At 34.5% G+C, this 23,980-nt stretch overlaps 1 protein-coding gene across 2 annotated transcripts; it reads right to left on the reverse strand.

The window, feature by feature from the left end:
• Positions 1 to 659: 659 nt before the first annotated feature.
• Positions 660 to 23,334, reverse strand: LOC140045279 (polyamine-transporting ATPase 13A3-like). Of its 2 annotated transcripts, XM_072090125.1 has the most exons (28): positions 23,198 to 23,334; positions 22,777 to 22,860; positions 22,065 to 22,232; positions 21,224 to 21,306; positions 20,950 to 21,100; positions 19,379 to 19,539; positions 18,582 to 18,651; positions 17,918 to 18,052; positions 17,374 to 17,437; positions 15,893 to 16,024; positions 15,206 to 15,370; positions 14,782 to 14,939; positions 14,249 to 14,437; positions 13,507 to 13,713; positions 10,968 to 11,075; positions 10,565 to 10,718; positions 10,304 to 10,424; positions 10,059 to 10,183; positions 8,851 to 9,032; positions 8,487 to 8,597; positions 8,021 to 8,100; positions 7,770 to 7,922; positions 7,268 to 7,364; positions 5,376 to 5,448; positions 3,630 to 3,780; positions 3,045 to 3,196; positions 1,840 to 2,024; positions 660 to 1,253 (listed from the first exon to the last, which is right to left on the reverse strand). In XM_072090125.1, the coding sequence occupies exons 2-28, from the start codon at positions 22,825 to 22,827 to the stop codon at positions 1,098 to 1,100; spliced, it is 3,582 nt and encodes a 1,193-aa protein (XP_071946226.1). In that variant the 5' UTR covers positions 22,828 to 22,860; positions 23,198 to 23,334; the 3' UTR covers positions 660 to 1,097. The 2 variants fall into 2 exon arrangements, with proteins under 2 accessions (XP_071946226.1, XP_071946227.1); XM_072090126.1 differs by lacking the exon at positions 17,918 to 18,052.
• Positions 23,335 to 23,980: the final 646 nt, after the last annotated feature.

The raw sequence follows: 23,980 nt of genomic DNA on the forward strand, positions 1-23,980 counted from the left end.
AGACACTTTAGGACCCAACAAAGTGTCCCCTTATTAGAGTCGTCCAAAAGGAGTACTATATACTGAATGAAATAGCATTTTAATTTTTCTATTATGTATTAGGTGTCATTTCGAAATTGTCAATTAAATTATTGGAATAATGGAAGTGAATTATCATTCTTTTTTTCTTTTATATTTATTTAAGGCAAGATATGAGCACTGCAATTTCCATTATGCTGAATAAAAGGAATCGGTATCTGTATAGCACTTGACCTCTGAAACAGGACATTAATTGTGGTTCCAACTAGCGATGCAACCAACGCAAAAATGCCCTTCTAATAATTGTGTTTGCCCCGGCTGCATGAAATCAAATCTGCTTGTTGCGGGTCAACGTTAGCATGCCGTAGACTTTGTTCACCCTGCATACTTTTGAGTACATGCTGTACTATGTTTCCGGTGCTCTTTTGCCTTGCAGTGTTAGATGAAATAAAACTGATTTGATTTCCCTTAGCGATGTTTGTAGCACTGTTACTTGTCAGTTCTCACTTGTGATTACGCAATAAAGCACTTTGCTTCGATATGCTGTTACGTTCCACTGGGAACCACGCTTTAGGGAGCTTTCGATTATAAGTTAGGTCATAAGTTTCGGAATAAGTTAGGTCATGTTAATTCATTGTACGCATGCGGGGATGCTGGGACGTGCTTCCAAACTATTCTATACACTTTTAGTGGTGTCAAGGTACAAACAACATATCGATGCGTAGGTCATTGTAGTTCGGCGCAAATGGAAAGTTAACTATTATTCCATTATAGGTTGTTAATAATAATTGCAGCTAGTACCAATTTATACACCTAGGTGAAGATAATCAACTAAGAAACATTTTCACTTTGAATTTATTTAATTTATAGATATTGTTTAGAACTTTATTAGCAATATTAAACATTATTTGAAAAGAACAATAACATTGAAAATTAATATTAAATAAATATGAAAAAATACTCCTTTCTCCCTCGAAAAGTTACTTATTTAATTACATTATTTCATTGAAAATCGGACATTTAAATACTCTGCACTATAATACTACACTAAAAGTTGATAAAAATAGGAAAATATAGTGTCAACTGACACAGTTGCTTGTGGTCACCTGACCAATTGGTGGCCAATCAGGATCATTCATAATTTCTTTTTCAATTCTTTTATAGATATTCTTTAAGGCGTTTTTCTTTCGGCATGGCTTTATAAACGTCTTGATAAAAGCCTTACCCATCAGCCACTAGAAAAAACAAAAATACAATAAACTCTCTTGAATATACAGTTCGTCCAAAAATCCCTCCCACAGGATTTAAAGCTGTCTACAATATCAAACATGTGACAAAAAATGTTCCCAAATATGGTAGTGATATGCCTAAACATGGTAGTGGTATGACATCATCATGTCCATATATGGGCACATCACATTTTTTTGTCACATCAAGTTTGATAGTGTAGACAGAGCATAGTTGGGTTACAATTTAGAAAAAAAATAAATTACAATACAACCTCTAAGACCCCAACAAAGTGTACCCTTAAGCGTGGTTCCCACTAGCGACGCAACGCAAGGACGTAACGCAACGCAAGTGAATTGACCAATCACAAGCAATGGCTTATTCGCTTGTGATTGCTAACTGTCTATAACTTCGCTTGTCATTGGTTAAAACGCTTGCGTTGCGTTTACGTCCTTGCGTTACGTTCTAGTGGGAACCAAGCTTTAGTAGGGGTTTCCTCTGAATAGAGGTTGGCTGTAGTGTTAAAATATACTTCCCGCCATTCGTCTCACAGAAAAGTATATCCTTAATAGAGGTGTCTCAGGGACTACTTACTTCAATTGCAAACGTGAGGGTTGCATTCACGATAATGACAGTAAATATTATCCAACAAAACTTCATGTGATCTGGACCAAGTTGATAAACTTGAAAGAAACTTTCTAGGAATGATAGGTAATTTGGGTAAAACAACATGAAGGCTGTGTACATACACAAGACAATCAGCGAGATGAGGAACCACACTAAAAAATAAAAATAAATAAATCAAAATTTACTAACAAATTTTAAAACTCATGAAATTTGAGCAAACTTCAATATCTTCTATAGACTTGCTTTAAGTCTTTAGTTTTTATCGTCTTAGTTATTACTTATGTTAGTAGTCCACCAGTCAGCAGTTCAATTTTTGTTAACATTTTTTGTCTGAAATAATGAGCTCAAGTATTATACATATGGAATGCCACATGTGCCAAAATATTTATCTTTTTATTAATTTCAGCCTAGAACTTAGACTATGTCTTCTACTGTACTAAGCCTACTGTATATTATTTGATTACTTCCATCCTGCTTAATATAAATATAGCACCACTTAAGACATCTCTGATACTTAGAAGTACTGTTTTATTTTTTACACACTTTTACACACTACTGAATGCTATTCCCAATGATCTAAAATTATACTATAATTGTGACATGTAGTCAAAAGTTAATTTATGAGTAAAAAGTAATTTTTAAAGACATCTTTTATGAAGTGAGTTACACACAGTATTCAACCACATTAGACAGGCATGGAGTATTTTCACCTAAATTAATATACTAATGCTCTGTCTACACTATCAAACTAGATTGTGATTATGGTGTTGGAATGTGTGGAGATGGTGCAAATGATTGTGGTGCCCTCAAGTCAGCGCATGCTGGAATATCACTGTCAGAAGCAGAGGCTTCAGTGTCATCGCCATTTACATCAAGCATTCCAAACATATCGTGTGTTCCAATTGTTATCAGGTACATACCAAAGTCGTATGTTCAAATTTATATGCCAAGTTGCACAGTGTTGCAGAGTTGACCATGTCTAAAGCTCTGTCTACACTATCAAACTATTTCTACAAAAAAAAGTTTGATGTGCCCAAATATGGTGGTAGTGATATGCTCAAATATGGTAGTGATATGACATCGTCATGTTCATATATGGCCACATTACATTTTTTCGTCACAAAGTTTGATAGTGTAGACAGAGTTTACACTATCCAAGTTAATACGCTTACCATTTTGCCATATTGGAGTCCTGTAGGGTGGTCCTCGTGAAAAAGCAGCCGCAACTATTATGTACTGGAATGACGAGACAACAAAGATGACCGTGTTCTCAGGACAGAGAATGTTCTCATCAGCATCTTGACTTGGATGAAGTGGCTCAAACCTGAATAAAATAAAAAACATACAAGTTATGCCAAGAATTTAGTTAATAATTTTCTTTCCTATAAAATTACTAAAACATAACAACAAACTAGTGTAGTGTGTCCAAATATGGTAGTGATATGATGTCATCATGTCCATATATGGGAACATACATGGTTAAAATTTGTATAATAAACAATCGTACAACATTTCCCAGTCTCATAGTATAGATTTAAGATATATTTTCTGACAAATTGATATTTGAATTGGCACTTAAATTCTATGTTTCAATAATGATTATATAATTTCTATATATTTTCTAGCTTCTTTTTTTTTTTTTAATCCTCTTTTAATATTATTAGTACTTTAAAAGTCTGTTTACATTACACATTGTTCTAGATATTATTGGGTTATCCTTAAAACACTGTTTTAAAAAGAGTATAATCTATGCCTACCAATCCTGTGTAAACAACAGAAAATACGCAGTCGTTTGTCCAATAATCTGAACGAGAATTTGCAGAATAATGGAGATGAGTATGATAGGTGACACCAGACTTCCAGGTGGTCGCTTCTTAACCAGGTGTGTATAAGCACCGTTATAGCCCACTAAAAACATAATAAATGTTATTGATTGATTAAATAGTAAAAATGTTCTTCCCATACAGAAATCCAGTCCGGAAAATTACGCAGAGTACTGAATTAATATTAATAACTAATCTACTAAATACAAAGAAGTCAAATAATATTGTACTTTCCCTAACTAATTAAAAAAATAAAGACTTTTTTAAACATTTATTTTACCATATTTAATGAGGGTGATCCATCCAGCAATTGCTAATCATTATGGACCCTCAGAAGTTCACAGGACAAACAAATACACAAGATGCTCTACATAAACAAAGTCTTTGGGAGAGGAGTTTCTGTCCTTCATGTCCTGACATGTGACAGGACTTGAACCCAGGACCCTTGGAGTGGTAGCCAAGCATCATAACCACCAAACCACAACTCCACTTTTGCCTTCAATTGCTCCTGGTCTATCTGGTCTATGTTTTTAATGACTAATTTTAATGACTAGGCCTAACCTACCACTAATAGATAAGTGTTTATGTGATGTATCCTTTTCTTACACCATTTTCAATACCAGTTGGAGTAAATTTAACCCAGCAAATCTTGCTGGCAAAACCTGCTTCGGGAGAACACTAATAATTGTTTTTTAAAAATAGATTTAGGCAAATTGCCAAGGATAACCATACATGAATCATTTATCATCTTTTGTCGGAATCCATTCACTACACACAAGACATAAACAAAGTCTTTAGGAGTGGCTTTCTTAGGTGTCACTAGGTGTGTATAAGCACTTTTGTAGTCAACAATGGTGCTAGAATGGAGTTGTAGCTTGGTAGTTTTTGGTTACCAATGCAAGGTCCTGGGTTTAAGTCATGTCACATATCAGTATTTTTACTCATAAAAAACAACTCGACTCCCAAATCTCTATTACAGTCAACTCTCCCAATACCTGACCTTTCCAAATACCAGACTTTTCTTGAGGCCTAAAAGGTTGCAAATCCATTTTTACTATTCAAAATTAATTTGAATACCAGACTTTTTGTTAAAGCAGATGTATTGCAAGCTCAAAGGTGTCTCATATTAAGCTGATTTTCCACTAGGCGAATTTGTTCGCGCAAATCGAAAGCGTCATGCTCTGCGCATGCGTATTCGAGTTTCTGTCTGTCATACTCCCTTCTGCGACGAATTCTAGTTCCTTGATTTTTCGCTGCAACGAAATTTACTAGTTCGAATTGTTTCTACTTTTTGCGAAGCGAAATATTGCGCAACCAATCAGAGCTCAGGAAATTAGCTATGATGCTTTCATGAGCACTCATGTGAATCGAAATGCTCAGCAACCACGCGAGGAACATGAACGTCGCAACTATTCGCTTATGTAGTGGAAAGAGAGTAGGCGATTTTTTTCTCTTCGAAATGTTTGATTCGCGCGAACAAATTCGCCTAGTGGAAAATCGGCTTACAAGTACTTTGTTTCTATAGAACATCTTGTATGTTTGTTTGTTTGTAGATTTACACTGTTAAGGAGGATAGGGAATGAGCTCACTTATGGTTATCCTTGGAAATTTCCATAAATTTATCAAACATAGGCAGTTATAAAATCCTAATATAAAGTTGCTTAAGCAAAAAATACTTACTTAAAATAGCGACTGTTGTGGTGATAACAAGATCTACATACAGGAATTGAAAATCTCCAAGATTAGAATTTATCTATAAAAGACAACATTAACAGTATTTAATTATGTTCATCTATTCTTTATATTATTATTATTATTGTATTTTATTATTTATTGTTTATATTAAAGATGTATTGTCCCTTGAAACACAACAAAATTAAGGTCAAAATATTCTATATTTAAATTGGCCATATCAAAGTAATATTAAAGTTATTCACTTTAAAATGGACCTGAAATGGATTTTCGATTTTTTTCATTTTAGAATGATGTTTTGGGGGCTATTAGGTGTTGCTAGAATGTATATTGTTACAAAATATAAATTGGCCCTTTTGGGGAAAGCCCCATTTGAAAATCAAAAAAATTCGCGGGTGACGTCACTTTGCGAATATATTCCTATCCCTCCAATGGACAATTTGCAGTTTTTTGGCTATAACTCTTTAAATCTATGGAGTATTTTCTAAAAAATGCTTGTGCATTTGCAGAAACGTATTTAGAATTTTGTTAGATAAAATTATTACCGTATAAACGGTTATTCATCGAGTAAATGACGATTTAAAATCTTAAAATCAACGGTTTTTTTCTGGCAATACCGAAGTTGGCCTGGCAACGTTGTCCGGGATACAGCTCCGTGCGCAATGATGCGTATCCATATTTTCCGTTCGTGTATTTTGTATCGTTCGTAATTTATACTGCTAAAATGTGTTAGTTTCTTTAGTTTTTAGTTTAGCAGAATTAAATTAGTAATATGAGATGATAATTTATTTGTCACGAATCAGGCAGTTCGAAAACGAATTTTATTCATATTTTACTTTGGCTTGACAATGAGCGCAGCAAGTTGTTGATATCGCTTTGGTCCTTGGATGCACATGAAACGGAGCCTCGCCGCATGATGTGGGTGGTGGATCGATTCCGCGCACTGGATTGGGGGCCTAGGCCTAGTAAAGGTTTGGGAGGTAGGCCTTCTAAATTCAGGTTTTAGAACAAACGAAGTACATTTTAGGGACCTATATTTCAACAACATTAGATATTGAATAAATTAGTATTAGTGTCAACGCTTCGCGTATCTTTCCAGGCCGTCGATCATTCACTGACTATCGGGCGGCATACACGCTCTCGATATCATCGTGTGTATATGTGACGTCGTGAATATAGAGGCTTCCGACGGCCGTTGAAATAGAATATTGCAATGGCGTGAGTAATTTTCGCTAATTTACCATGGTATCTTAAAATTTCGTTTTTACTCAAAATACTATACATTTTGTTTTTATTTGTATGGGTTTGTGTTAATTTGATACATTTAAATAACATGTGTGAATTTCTTGAAAATCGAAATTCCATTTCAGGTCCATTTTAAGTCGAAAATTTGAGCCAAAAAACAACAATTTTACGTAATTAACAGCTAAATGAATTTGATTACATTTCGTCTGGAAAATCATCGCGAGCGAAAGTAAACAAACATTTCAAACCATGAGTATGCATTATGCATGATGCTAATTAGGATTGTTTACAACTCATCACGGTTGAGAAGGTGTTTTCACACGGATCGCGAGGAAGTTTTATGATTATGCATACAGAGTAGCCAAATAAGCGCGTTGCACTATGAGATATGTTTTGATTGAAAACTTTGACTGGAAGTCAAAGTTATTTTTTGAACCAAAAAATGTCTGTATTTCAGTTGTATGATTTTTTTTTTCGACTAATTTTTGGTGAAAGTTAATAACTATTATGATACTTCAAAATGACCCACTTTTTTTCGAAATCTTTTTTTCTTTTTTTTTGGAATTTGACAAAGGGACAATACATCTTTAAGTTTCTCATAAGTTAACAAGTTAAACAAAGATTCAATTCTTTACCCAATATAAAATCATAACAGAAATGAACTGTATTATACTGTAGAGGGCCATATACTTGAATACACCAAATGATGTAACTAGAGCTGCTCTACCTTCTCTGAAAAAAAAAATAAAAAAATCAATATTTAATAATTGACAAGCCGTAATTAATGAAATTGAAAGTATTTTTTCCTCTCTACTCTAAATTAGCTTTGTTGACTAGCTAAAACTGTTAGAAGAAGCTGTTTTTGCTGCTCTTGTGTTTAGAAGACCATATTACAGTGTATCCTCCTTTAAGCCTTGCCTACACTATGAAACATTATGTGACAAAACATGTGATGTGCCCATGTATGGACATGATGATGATCACTACTATATTTGAGCATATCACTACCATATTTGGGCACATCACACTTTTTTTGTAAAAATAGTTTGATAGTGTAGACAGAGCTTTAGACATGGTCAACTCTGCAACACTGTGCAACTTGGCATATAAATTTGAACATAAGACGTTGGTATGTACCTGATAACAATTGGAACACACGATATGTTTGGAATGCTTGATGTAAATGGTGATGCCACTGAAGCCTCTGCTTCCGACAGTGATATTCCAGCATGCGCTGACTTGAGGGCACCACAATCATTTGCACCATCTCCACACATTCCAACACCATACCTAAAAAAACACATCAATTTAATAGCTTTTTCGAAATGACATACAGATAAAATTTTTAACATTTAAAATACGGAAAACAACTGTGTGCTAGTTCTTACCCAAGTTCTTGAAGAGCTTCCACTAACTGACGTTTTTGGTCAGGTGACATTCTCGAAAATACAGTTCCTTTCTGTATAATCTATCATAAAGATAAAATATATAGGCATATAAAGAGTAATAAATAGCAGGGCCGTAGCCAGTATGGTTGTTAAGTTTCACCCTGACCACTTGACAGAAGCATTTGAAAACCATGTGGCTTGAACAGAGATTGTTCCCTTATTTTGCGAAAACCACAACACTTTATTTCTTGTAGCTAAAATAACTGAAAAGTAGAAATAAGAAATATGTGGATTTGATTGCAGTTTTTTTATAGGAATTCAAATACTGAAATATACATGCTATATCCTACAATGTCCATCTGATAGTCGTATATACAGTAACTGGTATAGCCCTATCTCTTCTAGATTGTTATTTGAGGTTAAATTATTTATCCTACAAATTGTAAAAGAACATTTCTTTTCTTACCTTGGGCATAACATCCGCAAAATGGTTCTTGATGACGGCAAATGATTTGCCGTTTATTGCAAAATGAAAGTTGGTAGATGGAGCGGGAAGTTTTTGATTCTGGTACAAATTCTGAAACAGTAAGATACTAAATATTATATTCATTGTCCAATATAAAAAGGAATATACATAAATATAAAAGAATCTGAAAAAAAGTATACTCGTATGTCAATAGATATGACTTTTATCAATTTTGCTATCATAAAAATCATGGTAAGGCAGCCATACTGTATATATGATCATATTTGATGGTCACTCTTCATGGTTGATTGGTTTTAAGCTGATTGTGTCAAAGTTAGTCTCTCTAGTTCTATGGACAACCTACTTGTTTAGGAAAACCCTTTTCTATTTGCATTCCTTTGTTTTGTGGAGGGACATCGTACGACCACTCAATGGTAGAAGGAGATGTAGATGACGATGGAGAAGCAGTCACTAACACTACACTAGAATTGGGATCAATCATACCGCATTCTCTGGCAACACTTATAGCAGTCAACATATTGTCACCTGAAACAGATTAGTTTACCACGATATTTATTTATTCAAACTTCTCACTAAACAGGTGGTAAACACCTAAAACTGTCCAGTCACAATTGCACAGTGGCTGATAGATCCCAAAAAATAAGTAGTTAACAGTAGAAATTTTAATTTTTTTTTACATGGACATACCCAGTGGGGCGTACACTCCATGATTCAATCACTTTTATGTCGGTTCGGTGGGGTTTTCTATGTTTTTTTTTTAGGTTTCCAGGGGTTTGCGAGGGTTTAGCAATACCCTGTTTTTCCCGCCAAATTGGACGCCATATTGGATTCTGGCATGATGATGTCATCGTATCGACTTGATTCATCAACTACTATGAGAAGTAGTTATTAAAGTAAGCCTCTACTAATTTTAATCATTGAAACACAACTGCAAGTAACAAAAACTGTTAATTGATTTTCCCTATCCCCTATATATACTGTAGGTATTTGTGTATTGTTAATAGGAATTTGTGTGTGTTATATAGGCCAAAATTTAAAAGTGCCATAAAAAATTTTCCCCAAGACCCTGGGATGGGGATTTTTTTTCTGACATTCCATATGGTATACTCTATTAGAAAAACCAAAAAAAATGTTCCTATACTTTTTTCCCGCAAATGTGTATAATAATTGTTTTGCACCCAGGCTATTAGAGATCAGGAATGTTAAATTTGCTCAAATATATTCGCCCAGTGGAAAACAGGCCGAAGAGGTAGACATGACATAAAAGACAATAACAAATAAAATGAATAATGATAATAAATAAATGTTCTTATTAGATAAAGTAAACATAAGTTTTTATTTCAACTTTATTTATAGAGGGTAAACCTTCCAGCTGGACAAATTAATGGCAGTTAATATTCAGGGGTCCTTAAGTGAAATAATTAACACAAATACAAGAAAGTGAAATAAATAAAATAGAATAATCTTCTTCTAACACAATACAGCGCTAGACTAGTCAATCATTTTTTAAAATACAAATAATAAAAAATAATGTTGAAAGTTAGGCCCTACCTGTCACCATAACAGTCCTAATGTCAGCCTCTCTCAGCTGATTAATGACCTGTGTGGACTGCGGTTTCAGCATATTTTGTAGAATCAACAGGCCTAGGAATGTCAAGTCATTTTCCACCTCTGATCTGTTAAAGATTATCATTTTAGCATTTAGTCATCATAATCATATTTTAATAGTTTATTTTTTGTAGGCCTTATTTAATATTTTTGGGTTTACAGTAAAATAATAATAATAACAACCATACCTTGGTAATTTCTGAATGCGACGCCAAGACACTTTCTGACTAAGAGGGCGCCATGCAAGAGCAATTACACGAAGACCCTTTTGAGTGTAACTTTGTAATGTTGAATGGAAGTCCATAGGAACTAAAAATAACATATAAAAAAACGATTTAAACAATTTTTCAAGAATATTTGTAATGATTATTCTCAACAAAACTTTTGGAGTAAAACAATTGGAGTAAAAAAAAAGTACACAAATTTACAGGAAACGAAGTAAAACAAACCTGTTTGTTTATTGCACAGTGAAGCAATCATTTCGGGGGCGCCCTTCACGTAAACGTCCATGTTTTTCGCACCAAGTGTTCGAGTGATAACACTCATTCTTTGAAGGTTGGATGAAAACGGGAACTGTCGTACTATTCCGATTTCATAAGGCAACTGTAAAATTAAGAAATACTGTGTAACGATAACAATTCATTTAAATGTAAAATTTTGACAGAAGAAACCACTGTCAACTTCACATTAAACTCCATATATGGACATGATGATGTCATATCACTACCATATTTGGGTATATCTCTACCATATTTGTGCACATCACACTTTTTTTTGTCAAACTAATTTGATAGTGTAGACAGAGCTTAATACTACATTGAAGATTTGAGGGATGAACAAAAAAAACTGTACCTGCTCTGTATTCGGCTGTAGATACGTTTCAGTTGTGGTTGGCTTGACAACGGTAGGCATCATGTTACCATATTTGGTTGTATCGTCCTGACCCTGCTCCTCTAAGATCTGCAAAGAGTTATAAAGACAAGAAATTATTTAATAACTGCATTTTTGTGTACACCTGAATAGGAAGGAACCTAAACATTTTAGTCATAACATGGGTGTCAATCTCAGACATCCCAACTGAAATATTGAGAGGATTTTTAAAAGCATGTCAAAACTATGATTTCAGATGTTCTGCTGTGGCAACTAAAACATGGATTGCAAAAAAAGGAAGGCCAGTGCTCACATACATTGATGTACTGGAGACGAATACTGGCAAGCAGAGAGAGGAACGGACTGTCACAATGGCAGATAGGAAATTATGGAGGAATCTAGTCATATAAGTTTGGATATGTAAAGTAAGTAAGAAAAACTATAGAGGGCGCAATGATATTTTGAAAATTACCTCAAATTAATTAAGGTGCTATATAAAGAATGTAGGGATGTTGGCATCTTTAATAGTGAACATGGGTATTTCACAGCATACCAACGGCAGAAAATGTCGAGAATATTGTATTTAGCATGAGAGTGGAAAATGACATGAAATATCGGGAGACTATCGCCATTATCTGGAGAGTTGGGAAGCAGTGGTGGCACCAGCGGGGGGGGGGGGGGGGGGGGGCTACGGGGACTGTAGCCCCCTCGTCGGGGAGCCTAGCCCCCACGTCGGGGAACGCGAGTACTTTTCGTCGGGGAATATAATATAAAGTAAAAATCATTCGCGTTCACTTCGTAGCTTCAGCGACCAGAAAATCGCGAAGTTCCATTTTTGTTAAGTACGTCGGAGGGCTATTACACTTTATTATGCATGCATTATTGCCAGCGATCTAAAAAACAATAGGTATGCACTTGTCTGGCGGTGTCCCTTTGTACGAATCGTTTAACATTGGGCCCGGCCCATTGCGGTTTTACGAGTGATATCATGTTCCACCCAGGGACCAGAATGTGTACTGTAGTTACTTTCCAGGCGAAGTTTACTGACGCGTTACGTCGTGTACTGTGTATCGACAGCAAAAGGGTATGAATTATCTTCGCGATCTATTTTATTGTTCGTATGTTCAATTTTTTTATTTACGATTACCGTGGGGTACCTGAACCTGAAATAGACGTTTTTTTCACTGTAAGCTCGGCCTACATTACTAAACAAAAAACATGCCATTTTAGTTTAGCCAACATCTTATTATAGCTAAGTTATTACATTTCCAATGTCTTGTATGTCATGAACTGCTCGTACATCGAAATTCCAGATTCACATCTGGGAAATAAACTGATTTCCCCGACAGAAAATGGTCTACGCTTGTGGACGCATTCCCCTCCAAATAAAAGGTAAAAAGGGTAACTTGTTTAGGCCTCTATGTCTGAATTATTTTTTAAGTATAGGTGTAATTTTTGAAGACCTGCATCTCTAGTTTTCAAAATTGTCTTAGCTCAACCGTCCCCAATTATAGAGCTGGTGGTCATGTATACTTACCGTACATTTTGTTTCATATTTCGATGTACAATATACAGTCAGTGCATTGAACCTAGAGCTCTATTTTTTTTTTATATCCATGATGGTAGGGCTGGTTCTGGAGACGTACCGGTATATATCTTGTTTTATGCTTCGAAGTATAAGTTAAATTTCCGGGACCTAGCAACTCTATTTTTCAGAATGTTCTTAGCTCCACCCCAACCATGGTGGGCTGGACCTATAATTTTGTTTCATATTTCAATGTTTTGCAGGAACCTAGCAGCTCTATTTTTGACAATTTTCTTAGCCCTAATGGTAGGGCTGGTCCTGGAGCCTTATATATTTTGTTTCTTTTTTTCGAAATACTATAATCCAATATCCGGGGACCTAACAACTCTCAACCTCGGTGGGCTTGTTCTCTGATAGACTTGTAATTTCGTTTTTATATCAATGTATAATTGCAATTTCCGGGGACCTAGCAGCTTTATTTTTCAAAATTTTCTTACAGATCAGACTATGGATATCTCGCGCATTTACAATTTTCCCACCCCCAGACAGCAACCTGCCTACGTCTCTGCGATTATAACGATATACCTCTTAGCCCGTGGGTAGGTTTTACGTTCGCATATATTTTCTATGATAGGCATATTGAACTTTAAAAACTTCCTTTTTAAATTTGAAAGAATGGATTTACACGGTCATCGTACCGGACCTCTTGCAATGTGTTTTTCACACAGTATTTTAATTATGTACCATACAAAATTGAAAAAATTGGCTACCCTAAATCTGATTAAAACGGCCTCAAATTACGCTATAACGCGTTGCTTCCGGGGCTCCCCCTGGACCCCCACCAGGGGCCCTTGGCGGGTCCCCCTCAGCCAAGTGATGCTCGCTTCATTTGAATAGGCCCCCCCCCCCTGTCGGGAAATTTAGCCCCCGCGTCAGAAAGATCTTGGCGCCACCCTTGTTGGGAAGTCTACAATCTGTTCTATGAATGACACTTACCCATTTTGTTGCTTCAAACATTTTCAAATCTAAAGGATCTCCAGTGATTTGACCCTCTATGATGGTCAAAGAATGACAGGCTGCCATACATGCAAGGAAGGGGCCACGAGGCAGTTCATCAGCATGCTGAATAAGTGGCAGGAAGTGATCATCTTGCAGTGGCACTACACCGAGCATATCCAGCCCATCTTCTGTCAGTGTTCCGGTCTTAAAAAAATACATATTTATATTCTAAATCGTAATAAAGAATAAACAATAAAAAAATATGCAAATGACAGAAGCATTTATCCTTTTCTGCGACAGTGCTGGACAATTCACCAACAGAAAAAGTTATACGGTGACCTTACGACCCAAAAACGATTACCACACATGTATCTAATTGTAGATTTGCAGTTATTATTAATAACAAGCTTTTAACTGTTAAATTATGACAAAAGGAGCATAGAAAAATTTCTTTAATTGAACAAATGAAAGATAAATGAGCACTGTTTAGTGAACATGAAGGGACCCTTAGGCTCTGTCTACATTATCAAATATGTATATGACAACAAAATGTGATGTGCCCATATATGGACGTGATAATGTCATATCACTACCATATTTAAGCATATCACCACAATAGTTAGGCACATTGACACTTTTTTTGTCAAACTAGTTTGATAGTGTAGACAGAGCTTTTGGAGAGGAGAAATTGAATCCAATTTAGCACAGTTAGGCTGCCAGACACAGGTTACTCACAAACCTTATCAAAACATATGAGCTTCAACTTTCCACACATGTTAATTCTCTGAGGACTAATACAGAAGATACCAGCCTTCTTCAAGCGTGACTGTGCATAGATGGTACCAACCGTCATAGCAGCTGGTAGTGCTGGTGGAACAGCTATGGTGATCACATCCAGTGCCTTGTAGATAATGTCCTTTACATGGGCCTAGGAAACGAATGGAAATACACTGCTAAATAGTACAATACATACTTCCCTGGATTGGACTACCCTGAATTGGACTACCCTGGATTGGACTACCCTGGATTGGACTACAGCAGTGGATTGGACTACAGTAGTGGATTGGACTACCCTGGATTGAACTACAGTAGTGGATTGAACTACAGTAGTGGATTGGACTACCCTGGATTGAACTACCCTGGATTGGACTATCCTGGATTAAACTATTCTGGATTAAACTATCCTGGATTGGACTACCCTTGATTGGACTACCGTAGATTGGACTAAACTAGATCCTCCTGTATAAATAAATAAAAGAATATATTATTTACATTATTTTTCAACAGAACTGGAATTGAATACAAGAGACCAACGATTGCTAGGCATCCCAGCACCATGACAAAGCGTATAGAATCTTTGTAGAACTTGAATCCAATGTTCTTAGGGTAGAGGATCGAACGAACTAACTCCCCTTTAGCAGTCTCAAAACCTATATTTAGAAAAATAATAAAAAAGTATGCGTACGTTAATGTATTTCATAATGTTGACAAATTTTGTTATAAGTGCAACTCTTTCATGGTTGGTGGTTATTAACAATAACAATAATTTTCTCTGCTTTTTAGTAAGCTACAACATGGTGGGACCATTGCTAAGCTTAAAATTATATAATATCACTATTTATAATAGTACCTACTGTACAAAAGATTGTCCACTTAATATAAGGACTTCCCAATGATATGACAATTTTTTTCTTACCTGTTCTAGAAACAATAGCACACACCTTTTCTCCACCATAGTACCTGGTCTGTATCAACTGTGTACCACAGAATAAGGTGTGACGTTTATGTACGTCTGGTGAGTAAGGAATATTACAACCCGGTGGGTTAGGTAGTGGTGTCTTGGTAACAGGAACGCTTTCACCTACAATTATAGTATAAATCTCTAGGTTTATATAAATAAGGTTCTACTACATTAATTAATAATAGTACACAAGAAATTCTTGTTAGAGTTGTGTGGGTTATAGATAAGGGACTGTAATCGTAACCATTTAGGCTTTAGAATAAGATTTTACAACTTAAATACTCGGAAAATTTCATCTGGTTTCAAAATATTATCATTAATATTGTATAAAAAATTTAACCTAAGTTTACCTATTTAAATGAGTACCACTTAAGGGAAATTTGTAGTATTTAAGGGAACTATTTCACATAGGTGGATTGGTGAATCAATACAAGTCTGGCTATGGAATTGAGAATGCATTGAATACAGTGAGATGCATAGCAAAATAGGCAGTGAGATGCATAGCAACATAGGCAGTGAGATGCATAGCAATATAGGCAGTGACACGGTACCATGACATCAGAGTACAGTACTACTCTACATATGGAATGCATACAAACATATTCTACTTAGTAGACAACCAATCACAAAGCTTGTCTGTACCTGTGAGCATACTCTCATTGACTATACAGTTGCCAGCTACAAGCACTGCATCACAGCTCATCATACAGCCATTAGGAGGGATCAGTAACAGGTCACCGGGAACTAACTCTCTACTATTAATCTCTGAAACAACTGAAAGATGGAATATATTAATAGAAATAGTCACAGATTATAAAAAAAATATTATATATTATATAATCTTTCAGTCATGGTTGATAGAATTAAAGATGTATTGTATCATGAAAACATTTTTTATTAAAATGTTTTTTTGGGGGACAATACATCTTTAAGTTTACTGCCTACACAAACTATGATGGGTCCAAAGGTGTCCCCTTAACACTTTGACTGCCAAACACAAAGATCTTCGTGTTTGGAAACACAACGCTTGACTGCCAAACACGAAGATCTTCGTGTTTCGGGTTTTGTTTACGAAATCCGGTAGATAGGTCAATTATTGGTATATACTATAAATATGGAAACTATATTTGGTCTGGACCGTCAATATTTTACTATTTGAAAGTAACTAATCTGGTTACGAACGACTGTCAAAATGGTACCCGTCGAAATAACATACACCGCGCATCACAGTAGCACGTAGAGTGATGGCTTGGCGCATTGTGTATCGGTCGCGCGCTAGCTATGCCGCCGAAGCATTACAAAGGTTTTTGTGGATTGGCATGTTTGTTTGTTATGTGAATAAAAAATAATGGAGTCATTTTTAATATGAAGTCTTTAATTTTATTATTGTATGTATACCCTAATTGTTTTGGTGTTGTACTGTAAGTGACCGAGTTTCACGCAACAAACTTGTTTGGAAATGGTGAAGATATTATCAATAGTTTACTAGCTGGGCTAGTAGTATTAGGCTAGCCTAGGCCTAGGGCTAGTCGTAAAACGGTTCCGGACCAACTTTAGGCCTGGTTAACTAGGCCTGGTGTCTTTACTATGTGGATTTTGGCGAAACATTGATGTAAGATTTATGATTTATAAAATGCAATACATTTTTCGAAAGTGATAACTTGTTTTTATAGGCCTATCGGTGCCGTGTAAGTAAACTTTTTCGTTGTTTGTTGATCTCACCGGACGATATTTTCATATTGTGATGTCTTGCACAAAATCGCGAATATCTCGAAACTACGAAAAACTAAAAAAGTGGGTTACTTTTATTTTACTATTACAATTTACATATTGCGATTTGAAAATCGTTCTTGGTACCATTGTTAAGCTAAAATCTTTATGATTATTTTAGTCTAAATTACATGTAAATCAGATCACATACATAGTTCCAATCAGCTTAAATAAAAACATCGAATTGGGCTATTAACGCTGGCGGTGGCAGTTTCTAACTGGAAAAACCTCTGGCAGTCAAAGTGTTAATAGAGGTTCTACTGTTTTTTCCTCTACTGTATCAATTACTGAATCAAACTAAAGTATGAATTCATAAAGTATAAAAAAGGTTTATAGTACATATTGGAACTTACCATTTGACCTTTTAACTGTAACGATGCTATTCTGGGCCACCATGTCCCGCAATGTTACAGCTTGCTGTAGAAAATAAATGAAATAAATAAGACAATTTCAGACTTTTATCTCTGAAAATTAATCTTTCTTTTAACTGGACATTGTGAGTTAGCAAAGAGTCAACAGTATTTTTATTAATTTATTTATTTGTTATTTTTGTAAATAATATTTTATGAGGGTATATAAAATTCATTTTATTTAAAATATTTAGTATGTCCTTATGTGTTTTGTATTAATGAAAGATCTCACAATGAAACAGGCTGTATAGTAATAGCAATTTACATTAATAATTCAGTACCCACCTTATGTGTTTCGTAGAGTGAGATAATTAGAGATATCACAGATATGACAATGATACAGACTGCATAGTAATAGCAATTTACATTAATAATTCAGTACCTACCTTATGTGTTTCATAGAGTGAGATAATAAGAGATATCACAGATATGACAATGATACAGACTGCATAGTAATAGCAATTTACATTAATAATTCAGTACCTACCTTATGTGTTTCGTAGAGTGAGATAATTAGAGATATCACAGATATGACAATGATACAGACTGCATAGTAATAGTATACCTCAAGGAACCAAAGAATTACACTAAAGATTTGAAATATGTAAAATGGATTCAACACCTGAAAAAAAATTTAATAAAAATGTATCTAAAAGTTGAAACTATACAAGAATAAAAATTTTATGTGTTAATCGTTCACCTTTTGAAAATAGGAAACAGGATTAATAATTAAAGGTGTATTGTCCCCCAAAAACATAAAAAATGAAGGTTATTTTGTAGTTTTAATAAAGTTAATCACTTCCGTAGAAAAAAAAATAAAAAAATTAATGTTTTCACTTATAAAATGACAAAATAAATGGTTACCTTCAACTATCCATTGGCTGGAAGCCAATTTGCCTACCTTTTTGCTTTCAATTACAGTTTTTTTCAGGTAAATACATTTTTTTTCTATCTAATTTTTGGCCAAAGTGGATAACTATTATGCGACATTAAAATGGCATATTCTAGAAAAAAATTGTTAATAATTAGTTTTTCAGGGGGACAATACATCTTTACCTATTATGAATTGGAATAGTTGTGTATTGACGCCTCATATAAGATTAAATTAAAAAAAACATGTGTTAAAAGTTAATAATTTAAATAATGAATACCTCCTCTATTAATAGTTTTCCATAGCTTTTAACTTCAACATCAATATCATTATAGCCATACACAAGTTGCCTAGGAAAAAAAAAGTATAGCAAAACAGAGTGTTAGCATCACTAGAGGTGGAGGAAGGGTGGAGGTGGGACTAGTATATGGATTGACAGATTATGAAGAGAGGGCTAAAACATTCAGATTTATGTCTTTATGTTACAGTATTAGACACAATTGCCAAGATAATTCGACTTTTTTGTTTAACTTTTCCTGATACAATCCATAATAGGACAAAAATACACAGATTCTATCATAAAAATTCTCTACATAAACAAATTCAAACAAGTATTAGGGTTTAAGTGGTTTTCAGTGCAGGTTCACCATTATAAACTTACTACTGGAGAAGTAAACAAATTCAAATGTTAATTTTATGACGCATTAAGATAATTGATGACTGAAAATAGCACAGAAGCATCACAATGCCATCTGTTTTATTATTACCCAGGTGCTTATAAATGAATATGAAAATTCAAAACAACAGAGATTGTTACAAACACTTTAAGCTCTGTCTACACTATCAAACTAGTTTTACAAAAAAATGTATGTGCCCAAATATGGTAGTGGTATGCCCACATATGGTAGTGATATGACATCACCATGTCCATATATGGGCACATCATATTTTTCGTTACATAAAGTTTGATAGTGTAGACAGAGCTCAAAAGCAAGGCTTTCCTTTCTTTCCCTACTAGTAAAGGAGGTTTAAAGTTTTATATTATGAAATAGTTTGATAGTGTAGACAGAGATTTACTTGTTATTCTGTTCATTATTGTTAATTCCATTTGAGTCGGTGTAGAAACTAGAACATGGCGTGTCAACGTCAAAGGCACTTAGTCGTTCAAAATCTTCTTTAAAATTATTCCATATATATTTCACTTTCTGGTGCACAAAATATACCATGTGATCAGTCAACTAAAAGAAAAAGTAAATTCAGTATTGTTTTTATATATATATTTTTGTTTATATATATTTAGGCAAATTGCCAAGGATAACCATAAGCAAATTCATTTCACTATCCTTCTTAAAGGTAGCAATCCTGTTCACAAGACAAACATATGCAAGATACTCTACATAAACAAGATGGCGTGTCTGTCGGTAACAATAGAAAAGTCTCATTTGGGTTCAAACGTTTGCGAAAACTGATACCAATTTATATTTTCTTATTACAAGTCTTTGGGAGTGGAGTTATAATTGTCAATTAGAAACTGGTATGACTTGAACCCAGGACCCTGGGATTTGCGGCCAAGCATCATAACCACCAAGTCACAACTCCACTCCAAGATATGGGTATAGATTAGATGCAGTAATGTACACATGTAGCAATTTAAGTGTTTGCCTTTTAAATTCATGACATTGAGAGCAGTTTTGCTTTGATGACCTTGGATTGGATTGTGTAGATCAACAGACTGACATTGCTAGTTTTGTAACGGCTTTTCTAACAACAATATTTCCTGTATGTGCTTATGCAGAATGCTGCAAATCAACCATTTTACATGGCAAAATGCCAATACATTACAGTATATTCTTCCTTTCTTTACGTGTTTTTCTTTGTTTGTTTAATTAAAAATGTTTGGCTGAATTGTACTGTATACAGTAGATACTGTACGAAAAGAACAAACAATGCAAACAATTTAATAACATACCATCTGTTGCTCTAGACTGCATTGAGCCAAGTATTTTGCTCGATTTTCAAACGTTTTTATGTGGTGTGTATTTGTAAGGTTTGAAAATGCAACAGTATATTGAATTTCACTTCAATAGTATAGTATACAACAAAATCAATTTCTATCATTTTATTGGATAATTGTGGGTCACATGGCGTGCAATAGTACATTCGATGTATACTGTGCTACTGTAGATAATACAGTACTGTATGCCCAGCGAAAAATGTTAAAAGTGTGCAATAAAACTAATTAAGCTGTATTTTGTGTCTAGAAATATGTTTTGTGTAGTGTTTTTTGATATACTGTACAATTTTATAAATGTGTTCAGTACTTTCTGTAGCTGCAGTAAAGCTTGGTTCCCATTAGAACGTAACGCAATAAACGTAAACGCAAGCGTTTTAACCAATGACAAGTGAAGTTATAGACAGTTACTTAGCAATCACAAGCGAATAAGCCATCGCTTGTGATTGGTCAATTCACTTGCGTTGTGTTACGTCCTTGCGTTGCGTCGCTAGTGGGAACCACGCTTAAGGTACTAGTTTATAGGTTTTTGCTATGCTACACTGGTGAATTTATTCCATGTTCCCAGCTGTAATTTTAAGGGTGATCCAATTCTTTTACCTGAAGAAAATATTTCACAGTATGTCCAGTACATTACCTGTTTCTCTAAAACCTCATTAATAAGTAAATTAGTCTCCTGGTAGGTAATGTCATTATCCGAATATGAGCTGCTTGTGTTATGTTCAGTAGAGGCAAGATATGGGTCTCCACCAGGCCCAATGTCTTGATTGTTAAAATCCTTTGTAGGCCTGAAACATATTTAAAATAATACTGTAATAATTTATCTTGATTGGCTGTTAATTATAAATCCATCGATGTCCCAATTTTGCATATAGTGGATTTTATTTAAAGAGATTACTGATCTTCATTACCTTATCTGGTGAATGTAAGTTTCCAAACTATCTTTCAGTGAAATGGTTTTGACTTCTGCTGGAAAAACTTGATAAAATTTATCCTAAAAGAATATACAATTGAATAATTAAATGTATTCAATGTAATCGGACATATAAAAAACTATATTGCACTGAGGAAGCGCTAGCGTTAAACTCGTTTAAACTAGTTTGACAAAAAAAGTGTGATGTGCTAAAATATGGTGGTGACATCACATAAAGTTTGATAGTGTAGACAGAGCTTTGCACAAAAGCTCTGCAATTTATTTCTGGTATGTTTTACTTTATCATTTTTACTTAGCTTCTCCATTGAGATCTAGCCACTGAGAACCACAGCATTGTCATTTTTTTCAGGTGCTTATTTTATTGTATCTCTATTGAGAAGAGATCCAACCACTGATACCCATGCTTAATTGGAATTTTTTTAGTGCATTTTTAATTTGTATCTCCATTGATATACAACCACTGATACGCGACAGCATTGTCATTTTTTTTCATTCCTTATTTTATTTGTATCTCCATTGAGATCCAGCCACTGATACGTGACACCATTGTCATTTTGTCAGTGCTTGTTTTATTTCTATCTCCATTGAGATCCAGCCACTGACAGCATTGTCATTTTGTATCAGTGCTTGTTTTATTGTATCTCCATTGAGATCCAGCCACTGACAGCATTGTCATTTTGTATCAGTGCTTGTTTTATTTGTATCTCTATTGATATCTAGCCGGCCACTGTATCCACAGCATTGTCATTTTTTCAATAATTTGACTTGTGATTAATAAATAAATAAATATATAATATCAATTAAATATTTAATCTTACATGAAGTAACACTACTTGTGCATCTTTAAGCGAGCACTGCGAACACATAAAAAGCACACGCCAATCATTCCTCCAGTAGAAGACTAGCTGTAGCCCACCCAGAGTCACAACACTGAGCACCACAGAGAGTAGCCATCTCCCTTGAGTCAGGCGGTAGCCTCTACACTCCTGCAAAGAGTAGCATAATATATTTAAATTAATTTACAGTAGAACGTCTATAAATGCTAGGAAATGAATAATTTTTGTTTGTTTTATTTTACTTTGCAACTTTTTGATATGGTTTATTCTTCATATTTCTGTATATTTGTTAGATGTTTAATTTTATTTTCTGTTAATAATAATATTTACTTAATTTTTTGTTAGAGTGCTGTAAAGCTCAGTCTACACTATCAAACTAGTTTGACAAAAAAGTGTCATGCCCAAATGGTAGTGATATTCCCAAATATGGTAGTGACTATTGGAAGACCCTCAACATGACGCTTGGCATTTGTTATTAATGTGTTATCGGACGTTCTTAATTGCATGGTAACTCTACACTATCAAACTTTAAGTGACAACAAAATATGTCCCCAAAATATGGACATGATGACATCATTTCACTACTTCTTTGACTATATTTGGGCACATCACACTTTTCTTAGTCAAACTAGTTTGATATAACAGTGTAGACAGAGCTTATGAGAGTAACTTATTACCATTTGAAATTCCTTACCAATTCTTCTTCACATCCTATATTCAGAACAGTCTTATGTTGTTCACCCATTATACTAGATTGTTTTATGCCTTTGTGTGTTATCTGAAATATAAATCTTATCTTGCAAAATGAATGAAAATTTTAAAATTAGAGGTTAGCAATTTTTGTCAGGTTTAGAAAGCATGCTCATAAAAGATAGTTTGGATTTATTATGACCGCAAATAGTCAACCGTGTAGGCCTAACACTAACACATGGAAATAAAGTTTTGGCTAGGTTAGCCTTCTGTCTGGCCCTGGCTGATAGAGTTCGCTATCCATAGAGTTCTAGGCTTAGCCTACCTGCTAGGGCCTAGGCCTTTCAGGCCATGCCTTGACAGTGACACACACAGCAGTGTCATCTTTTGTTATGGTTTATACATTTAAATCATTATTTACCTACCTAATTGGTGGTTCGTCATAAAAGTCCAGTTTTTGAAATTTCATTTTATTCTCTCATACGTCTATAAAAAGGATGTATTTCATTGTAATGTAAATTTAAATCTTGGTTGCACTCTCTCATGTGGACAAACTACACGTTTGTTTTGTCCTCTGCTGCGATCGATCATTCATTTACATTAATGGTAATAATGAATATTCATTAATCTATGGATCACGTGTAAGCTTAAAAATGACGTAAGACCATTGATGTAAAATTCAAGAGAAAAAGAATTATTTCTTACAAAAAACATTTTAACAGTTTTAATTATTGTTCTTTCTTTATTAAATTCTTCATTTATTGATATTCTATTTAATATAAAAAATAAAGATTTTATATTATAAATTATTTTTGTGTGTAAATATGTTGTGTATATCTGAAATGAACGAAAGTCCTAAATGTTTATAATAAATTCATGCATTGATGATTAATATGAGAACTAAACCTCATTTTCCGATGTTATAATAGATGCCAATATATTTTTATTTTTAATAGAGCCCTCTATGGTTTGATGCCATTTTCAAATTGTTGTAGTGCCCTCTATAGTATAAATATGATGCGCGACTAAAAAAGTTATGCACGTACGTACAGTATCGTTTTTGACAGCGAGCCGTTAAGACGAGCCAATACTTGACACCTATAGCCTATAGGGAGTGATAAAATACAGATAGATTTGCCTGGAAAAAACTTGTATCTACCGCCGACTGTGAGTTTGCCTAAATTATTCTAACGCTTTTAGTTTTTACT

This window comes from Antedon mediterranea, chromosome 3, assembly GCF_964355755.1.
Source record: "Antedon mediterranea chromosome 3, ecAntMedi1.1, whole genome shotgun sequence".
NCBI classification, from domain to species: Eukaryota; Metazoa; Echinodermata; class Crinoidea; order Comatulida; family Antedonidae; genus Antedon; species Antedon mediterranea.

What these genes read in the sequence shown, in the direction of transcription:
- LOC140045279 (XM_072090125.1), bottom strand. Translation starts at nt 22,827, where the DNA reads ATGGGTGAACAACATAAGACTGTTCTGAATATAGGATGTGAAGAAGAA. An exon ending in CACTCTACGAAACACATAAG is followed by an intron (nt 17,438 to 17,917) that starts GTAGGTACTGAA and finishes TATTTTCTACAG; the next exon opens with CAAGCTGTAACATTGCGGGA. An exon ending in CAATGAGAGTATGCTCACAG is followed by an intron (nt 15,371 to 15,892) that starts GTACAGACAAGC and finishes CTATAATTGTAG; the next exon opens with GTGAAAGCGTTCCTGTTACC.